Genomic DNA, 8726 nt, shown 5'->3' with positions numbered 1-8726 from the left:
TCATTTTCCCCCTGAATGACGTTGGTATAAGTCGCCGTTCAGTTTGACCCAAGGCTTGCATTTCCTCCCCAGGTGATTTTTGTTTTTGTTTTTTTTCTGTTATGTCGTTTTGTCCTCCGTCTTTTCCTCACTCCTTAAACACAGTCACCTGGCTTCAGTCTCCCTTTGACCAAAATAGGGGAAAAACTGCGGGCCAGCTCTGATCTTATTGCTGGACCGTCTGGCAAATATTCTTTAAATGGATTTTCTTTTTGGCTGTTGCAGTTTCGCCGGAGCGCTGCCAACAAAAGCATTCCAGGAGCGCAGCAGCATCGGGATGTGATCTTAATCAGAGGAAAAGTGGAAAAACTCCACTTCCAGACACAAATATGTGTCTGCCCACTGAATATTAGCGTCGTCACAAGCTAATGTTTATGTTGCAAGGGGTTATTTAAATAGTGTCTTATCGGAATTTTGAACTTTAAGAAAGTTAGCTGCATTTTTTTTTCTTTGTGTGGGATTAATTACTGCCCTCTTGCACTAACCTTTAAATAGAAGATACTGACAAGTATGCAAGGAGATTTAAACATCAGTGGAGATCTTCTGAGCAAACTTACACACAGGGGTGACGTTTCTGTGGACCAAACAGATTTCGTTCTTCTATCCATAGTGATCACTTTCTTACCAAGTCGGTGTCGTCGTCCAGGGCGTGTTAATATGGAGTTATTCCAAAATCTTTAACCACACATGGGGAGGCAAACCTGGCTCTCCAGAGCTGCACCAGAACAGCTGCTCTCTGCATTGGGGTTTTTTTGGCAAGCAAAAATCTTTCAGTGGGAGATTAAAGATCCACATATTAAAGCTGCTAAAGGGAAGATGGGTCCGCCTCGGATCGGCTGCAAGAACTCTGGAAAGTGTGGCCGATGATTTGGAGCCTGAACTTCTGCGCAGTCCTATGCTGGATAGGCGGGTTAAATTTGGCGCTCTGCCATTTGATGAACTAATATTGGTGTAAACGCTGGCCGACGGAGACCGGGCCGCGTTTGGTCCCGCTAAAATGTGACGGTACTATTTATAACAGTGTAGTGAACAGCATTTGCATTGACATTATTTGTACAATGAGCTACTTTTCTATGTTTTTTTTTTTTGTCTTTTAGCACGCCAGTTGAGGTTTTTAATCTGTCCAAATCCATTGCTAGCTTTTGATCTATGGTCAGTATGTTTAGAAACTCAAGCAGGTTTCATTTTTTCTGTAATATGTTATCTGACGGAGCAAATTTAAATTCATTCAGTGTGAACGATTAAATTTCAGTTTTAGTTTCTGTGGGTTTACATGAATCTGTTCGGTTGGTTTGATGTGGGGAACATGAAGGTGAAACGACCAATTATAACCATTGTCCTTCTTTCTCTCTGTGCTTTTTGCAGGTGGCTTTGTTAGGGATAGACATCTGTGGGGCATTCGTGGACCGCATGGGAGAGCGCTTCAAAGGACACCTAGGCACAGGTAAGATTTCTCTTACTTTTAAAAAAAAATTTATAAATTGCGTTTTCTTCTCGAACCCAAAGGTTAGCTCGGATCCGCTGGGCAGGCTTTTTTTTCGTTTAGCACCCAAAACAAGTGAAAACAAGTTTAGTGGCAGCTTCGTTGCACATGTACCAACAAACCAGTTTGAACCCATTTTTTTTAAGCCAACACAAACTTCTTATTCAGATTTTTGTAAAAGTGATTATAATGATCTCTTTCTTTTCTCTCTTCCCGTGGATAAAACTCTTTATCCACTGGCATAAAGAGTTAGTCGCGCATAAATTTGCCTTCTTGTTTTCATACCAAGGTCTTGTTTGTATTAACGGACAAAAGCAAACCTGTGCGCTCAGTTTTGTGTTTTCTTGGCTTATGAGTGTTGCAGTTTGTTAAATAGTCACTGTCCTTTCAGCATCTGTGTGTGTGTGTTTTCGTTTCGTCTCTCGCTTCCACTTTTTAGCTTCCTGGCTCGGCCCCTTTTTCTATTCCTCATCCTTTATACTTCTCTGTACTTGGGCCGCGCTGTAGGTCACCCTGTTACACCCCATAACCGCGCCTTGTGTTAATGACCTTAGTGGCTCAATCCTATATCAGATTGCACACTCATTGGGAGTGTGTGTGTGTGTGTGTGTGTGTGTGTGTGTGTGTGTGTGTGTGTGTGTGTGTGTGTGTGTGTGTGTGTGTGTGTGTGTGTGTGTGTCACTGCAAAGCCAGACTTCATCTTGTCACCAGCAAACATGCTGAACCCTGCAGTGCCACTCCAGGATTACCGGCCTCATCAGCACACTGTGCAGTTCACCACCAGACATATTTTCAATCCAGTCGTGGTCAAGGACGCTGCTGAACTAAGCTGCTGTTATTATGAAACTGTGCGCTTCAGACTGGTTCGAAAATCATTTTTTTAATTTCTTTTATTTTTGTAAAGCTGACTGTGGAATATCCCCTCCTCAATGTGACTTCATCTTTCCCCTGCAACGCTCCCTTTCTTCAGCCGCCCACCAGCACACGAGGAGGAGGAAGATGAGATCATTCAGACTGAGTGATTGTATTGATTTACAGGGCTGACATATTGCACGGCGCTGCTGAATTTACAGCGTGTGTGCATGCGTGCACTCTGACAAAGTGCTGCGCGCCATCCGGCCAAGTTATCCTAAGTGGGAGCCGAGGTGAAACACGCAGACCTGGTTTTGTGTGCTGCACTCTGATTTAATCAGAGTGTGTGCAGATTGACGGGCGAGCCGGGCTGTGATTGGCTCCTGTCGCTTTTCATTGAGATTGTGCTGTTGAAGGGACATTTGTGTACGTTTTCATTTTTACTCCATATGTGTGTGACGAGTGACATGTCCAACAATCCCCCCCCTCATCATGTTTTCTGTTTGAGGGTATTGTCCTTGTTCCCGAGGCAACCAGCTGTTGTGGTAGCATAACTACCACACTGAGTTAAAGGACAGATTACATCACTCCCTCTGCTGATGTCTCATTCAGGGAATGTGGGTAGGAGTGTGTGTGTGTGTGTATGTGGGTGTGTGGGGCTGTGTGCGTGTGTGTGTGTGTACATGAGCCACTCTGTCTATTGACATTGTATCTAATTGAATGAATGTTAGAGGTCATTATTGGGTCGCACCAAACCAGATAAAGTAGCAAAACAACAGTTTTATGAAGTTTTTATTCTATTTTTATCTGATGTAAATTTAGAACATTCTATGTTTTTATTATAGGTCGTTAAAAAAATGTACTAGATTTGTTTCAGATGTCAAAACTGGAACTATATTTTTACTATAAACAGCAGTTAAAACAGTGTAGCATAAATATGCACTGATTCCACTTTCACGGCCAATTTCCAATCTCAGTTTTGACTTGCTGATACCAGTTTGAAGCAGTTTTCACTTTCTTTTTAGAATCTTTGATAAAGAGACTGACAAGCATATTTGTTTTGTTTTACCTTTTTTTCTGAAAGCGGTTTGTTATTAATTAAGTAAAATGCAAAGTGATTGCAGCATCAGGTCTAAAATCATTTGAAATTCTTAACGCAGCTTTTAGCATCTCGTATTAGCGGTTAGCACAGCTATGATAACAGTGTAGCTCAGATTCTCTCTGCCTTTCATTTAATATCTGTGCTCTTACCTTAACTCTGTGATTTCAAAACCTAGCATATCAAATTAAATCTCATCCTTTCGCTTCTTTCTGGAATTTTTACTCCTCGTTTAAGTTGCAGCCTCAGTAAACAGCAGGCTTGTCTTTTTAAATAGTTTTACGCCATTTGGGTTTCACGTGACTTCATCCGTAAGCACCTCACTGATGATGGAAATAAGTGACTTTCAGTAAACACAGAAGAGTGTTGCTGTTAATGGCTGACATTCTAAGGTACAATCTCTATCAGTATGCCCCGTTACTGTTTGTTTGCATGGAATGGAGAGAAATAAGACATCAGCTTCGATTATTTATTGTATGGTGTCTGGATTATTTACGCCATACCATAAATAATCCAGACGTGCAGCTAGAACCCGCTGTAGCTGCATGTCTGACATAATTACTCAGATCCGAGCTTTGACCTCTGAGACAAACTGAACACAGTGTTAAGTAAGGGTGTGTTTGCTTAACCAGGAAAAGGACAGATATTGTCTGATTCTGGTCACATTTGAATGCTTTAGAAATATAAAGATACTTTATTTTAGGGGAGCACAGATTTATCGGCCAGTCAATTTATTGGTGCCGATTTCCTTCATTTTGGGAGATCGGAGATCGGCGATCGGCCGATGCGAAGCCAATCTTATCCACCGATCTTATCTAGCTTGACAAAGGTCTAAGAATCAACCACTGTCCTCTTTTGTTCTCTGGTGAGAACAAAAGATACAAAACTTGGTATGCAAGTTATGTGCAGACATAACTTGCACATAAGTTAAGTGCAAGTTAACTTATGTGCAAGTTATGTCTGCATAACTTGCAGACATAACTTGGTCTGCAAGTTATGTGCAGACATAACTTGCAGACCAAGTTGTGTCTGCACATTTATAAATAACAATAGTGACCCCGCTGTTGACAAATAAACAACTTTCTTGCTACATTGAGCAACATTTCAGACAACAAAAAAAAATCGGAATCGGCAGGTTAAGGTTTTTTAAAGACTGCTAATCGGCCGGGAAATTGCAATCGTTGCACCGCTACTTCATTTAAATATTTATCATCATATAACAACTACTGTAGAACTGTAACGAAGGCAGCATTATGTGGGTTTATGTCCAGGTTTGAAGCATCAAGAGTGAAAGTTTATTTCATTTTTTAGCCCTTAGTGCTGATGCAGATTGGGGGTGTGGAGGAAGACATTGTTGAGGATTATTAGATTTTGTAAATCGTTTCTTTGACTCTCCAATATGCTGCTTCAGATGATATTTAAAATTTGAAATTCTTAATGCGGTCCAATTTTTTTTTTCCAGCTGTGCATTTACAGACTCTCTCTTTCTGTTCTTCATTATCTCACTGGATATAGAGCTTGCTGACATGTGAGCATTTGATGACCTTGGTGTTATTTTAGTCACGGCCCATTACTCCTTTCTTTTCTTTCTTTCTCCACGACCTTTCAAAGCCTCATGATTGTGTTGTTAAATGTTCTATAAGTTATTGAGTCTTTTAGTCTGATAAATCCCACATACTTTACTAAATGTAAGCTTTTATCTTTGTTTATTATTGTCTTTTGAAATCATTCCACTTGGGGGCAGCCTTTATTACCTCCAATGTGCAAACACTGTTGAATTCAGCATCATTTGTGGTTTGATTTTCTTGCATTTAATCTTGAGCAGATTTGTTCCCATCTTGTCTCTCATCATTATTCCATCCCTCATGTCTTTTTTTTCCCTCCTCTCTGTTTGTAGTCTTGCCAGCTCTGGTGGACCGGCTGGGTGACGGGAAGGATCAGGTCAGGGAGAACAGCCAAGCTCTCATCCTTCGCCTCATGGAGCAGACCACGTCACCCATGGTGAGACACATGCTGACATGAGCAGATAAATCCTGCATGCATCTTCAAATTAAAGGTGTAGCTATTTATAATGCCATCTTGGAGGAAACTTTGTATAAACTACAATAACAAATGTTTTAAAAAAACAAGAAAAATTCCAGTTAAGAACTTCTTACGCATATTTTTTTTGTTAACTTTAAAGACATCTGGCAACAAGCAATTCGTGTTAAGTGTTGTATTTTTCTGTATTTTACAAAAGTAGATGCTTAAGCTTCATACAGAGGCATCACATCCATGCTTTTTACTCTCAGTGCTAGAATCTGTTTGTTTTGGCTCCCTCTTCTGGGTAATAAAAAAATTACAGCTGCTACATCCTCATTGCCTTTTATGTTGACACACAAACATTTCTTGCAAATGCAAATACCATCCCTGTGCTTCGCGCGCTGCTTAGCGAAGTTTATAACCTGGACGTTTTTCTTCTTGTTCCTCTTGACATCCTTTCTCCCTCTCTTCCTCGCGCTCTCATCCTCCTCCACGTTTTTTTTTCCTTATCAAGAATGTGTGGGAAAGGCTGACTCTCGGCTTTAAACACAAAAACTTCCGCAGCCGAGAAGGAATCTGCCTCTGTCTCAGCGCCACACTCGGCACGTGAGTAACTTCTTCTTTTTCAGCCCAAGGTCAGGATGACATTTAAATAGAGTTTTAAATCAGTTTACCTTCTGTATCCTCAACATGTTCCTAACATATAGAATGACTTTATGTTCTGAAAAGTCTGAGAAATTGGCTATACTTTCTCCAGAAGGGGCAACCAGTGCCGTTTCTGCAACCTTTCTTGACCCACTTTGTTCAAGAAACACAGAAGTTCCCTGTGTCCAGGATTAATCCTCTTAACTGTTTCCGCCTCCATAGAGGCGACGCAAACCCCACGGATCCTCGGTTACATGGCCTTACAGCTCAGACACGAACGCTTGTTTTTTATGAATTGGTTTGATCTCACTTCCTCCCGTAATTCTAAGAAGTTTTGTTCTCCTGTCGGGTGCCGAGAATTGCAGGGACGTTTTAGCCTCGGTAAGCCGGGGCTCAGCAGGGTCAACAATGTCATCGCACAAAACGTGTTTACAGGAATAATAATAAATATACCGTTGTTTGTCGCAGCGTGTTGGACAGTGGGGGTCCCTGCTTTAGGTATGCACAGCTAACAAACTAATCTGAAATTTTCTGCTGATTTTAGAATTTTTTTTACTAATAGCAGGTGGCATTTCTGTGTTGAAGTCTTCAGCTGCCGCCTGATGATAATGCAGAAGATGTTAGGCATTCCTGCTTTGAAACTGAGTGGAACAATAAGACAAATGATCGCTTACAGAGCTTTTGGTCTTAGCATTTTTTTTATTATTTATTTAGTTTTCCACTTAAATTTTTAAAAGAACAAAGCGTACTAAGGGCTCTTTATCGTAAAGCCGAGTCAGCTTACTCCTGTTTCTGTATTTACTTTGTCTTCTTCTTTTGTCCGCCTCTCTCAGGTACGGAGCCCAGCCTCTCAGCCTCAGCAAATTAGTCCCACATCTCTGCTCTCTGACTGGAGATCAGAACCCACAGGTGAGATGAGCAGCATCGTTTAGTTTGAATTATGCTCTGGCTTGTGTTTCCTTAATTTATGTGGGCAAAAACACGTTGAGACAGGAACAGGCTAGGGTGTAAATACCTAAATCACTTAGATTAGTTGTTAAACAGTCATGTGTCCTTTAAAATCACTTTAATTCATAATGACTTTAAAGTAAATAATTTTAGATTAGATTATCTTGGATTCTATTCCAGGTTCAGTCAGATAAAGATTTAGATTTTATTTATTTATTTTTTTAACTTTTAGTCACCCCATGCGAGTTGCTGCTCAACAATTCAAATGTTCAAATGTATTAAAATCCAATGTCTAAATTAATGTGCAGTGCCTGGCTTTTGTGAAAGAAATATCTCTCTCTCATTGTGTATCAGCTAAATTGTAACAAAGAAAACAAATTTTATTACGTTTGCATCGGCTCATGTAGAATATTAACAAAAAAAAAAGTCTGCATAATGTATCTAAAATGAGTGTTAAACAGCAAAAAAAAAGCTTTACAAAAATAACATCAAATGAAAATATTTTCCTTCGTTAGTCGACTAGTGTAAGTGTTCAACGTGCTGAGCTTGTTGTTTTGGCAGCAGATTCCATTTGCACAGTTTTTGTCCATCGCAATCTCATTGTTGGCAGCCATAAACAGATTTATGTGGCAAGAATCATTGATGTGACTCAGAAGAAAGAGAGTTTGCCAGCTGTAATCTGAAATCAGTCGCAGTTCCAGAAACTACAAGAATCCTTAGTGCACAGTTAGCTTCTTTTTTTTTTTACGTTAGTGCCAAAGCATAGTGATAAAAATGACCAGCAATCTGTTCTGCCGAGAGCTGCTGTAGCTTGGGTTACATGTGAAGTATATGCAAAATACTCAGTCTACTGAAAGTTTAGATGAGGGTGAACGTGAACGTGACGCATGTTAAGTGGAAATGCTTCAGCACTTAGCAATTAGCTTTCCCAAAGGAGCGTAGGAGTGACTATAGTCGTAGGCGGCCAGGTCATTGGCTGAATGCCATTATTCCAGAAATATGTTTGATCATTTTAAAACACTGTTTTTTTTCATTTTTATTCATTTCTAGTAAGTAAATACTAAAGTGTGGGACTATACAAGATTAAGAAGTGGGGTTATAAAGTGAAACACCATCCAGTCGGCCGAACTCTTAATGGCATGCAGAGTGTGTGATTCGTTAAGATCGCAAACAAAACCGCACAAATATCACTTTCATACAGTCCATTGTGATATTGTTAATGTCCACCCTGATGTTGCAATAATGGTGTATCGTGCATCCCTTACTCAGAAGTCTGGTGGTAAAAACTGTACTTTCTGTGTCCATCTTTCTCTTTACTAACTATAGCAGACATCAGAGGATTCACAAGAATGCTAATGTCACTAACCAAACAGAGAGTTTAGCATCATTTGTTACATTTGATGTTTCCAACACTTTATTTTCTTGAAAATGTGTCGTTTTTGTTGCATCACTCTGCAGCTGCGCTTGAATTATCAGCTCAGACATCTTGAGACGGCGCTCTGATTATCACTGTTATTACTGAGAGGATGAGCTTAGCTGTGCGCCCTCACCTCCCACTGAGCTTCATTGCGCTAACATCTAGTTGTTAAACACCCACAGCAGCTCAGAGCGAGGGTTTGAGAGTAAATGTGAAGGGGG

General features: G+C 40.3%; 1 protein-coding gene across 1 annotated transcript in view; it reads left to right on the top strand.

Moving 5' to 3' along the window:
* LOC108166690 (CLIP-associating protein 1-like) overlaps positions 1-7058 on the top strand; it is a 12243-nt gene extending 5185 nt beyond the window's left edge. Inside the window, exons 2-5 of the mRNA XM_017307351.1 lie at positions 1405-1483; positions 5371-5474; positions 6010-6101; positions 6974-7058. Of these exons, the coding sequence (XP_017162840.1) occupies positions 1405-1483; positions 5371-5474; positions 6010-6101; positions 6974-7058 (360 nt within the window). The remainder of the gene's footprint in view (positions 1-1404; positions 1484-5370; positions 5475-6009; positions 6102-6973) is intronic.
* Positions 7059-8726: the final 1668 nt, after the last annotated feature.

Source organism: Poecilia reticulata, linkage group LG11, assembly GCF_000633615.1.
Source record: "Poecilia reticulata strain Guanapo linkage group LG11, Guppy_female_1.0+MT, whole genome shotgun sequence".
Lineage (NCBI taxonomy): Eukaryota > Metazoa > Chordata > Actinopteri > Cyprinodontiformes > Poeciliidae > Poecilia > Poecilia reticulata.
The sequence above is the reverse complement of the archived record's forward strand: the minus strand, read 5'-3'. Positions and strand labels throughout refer to the sequence as shown.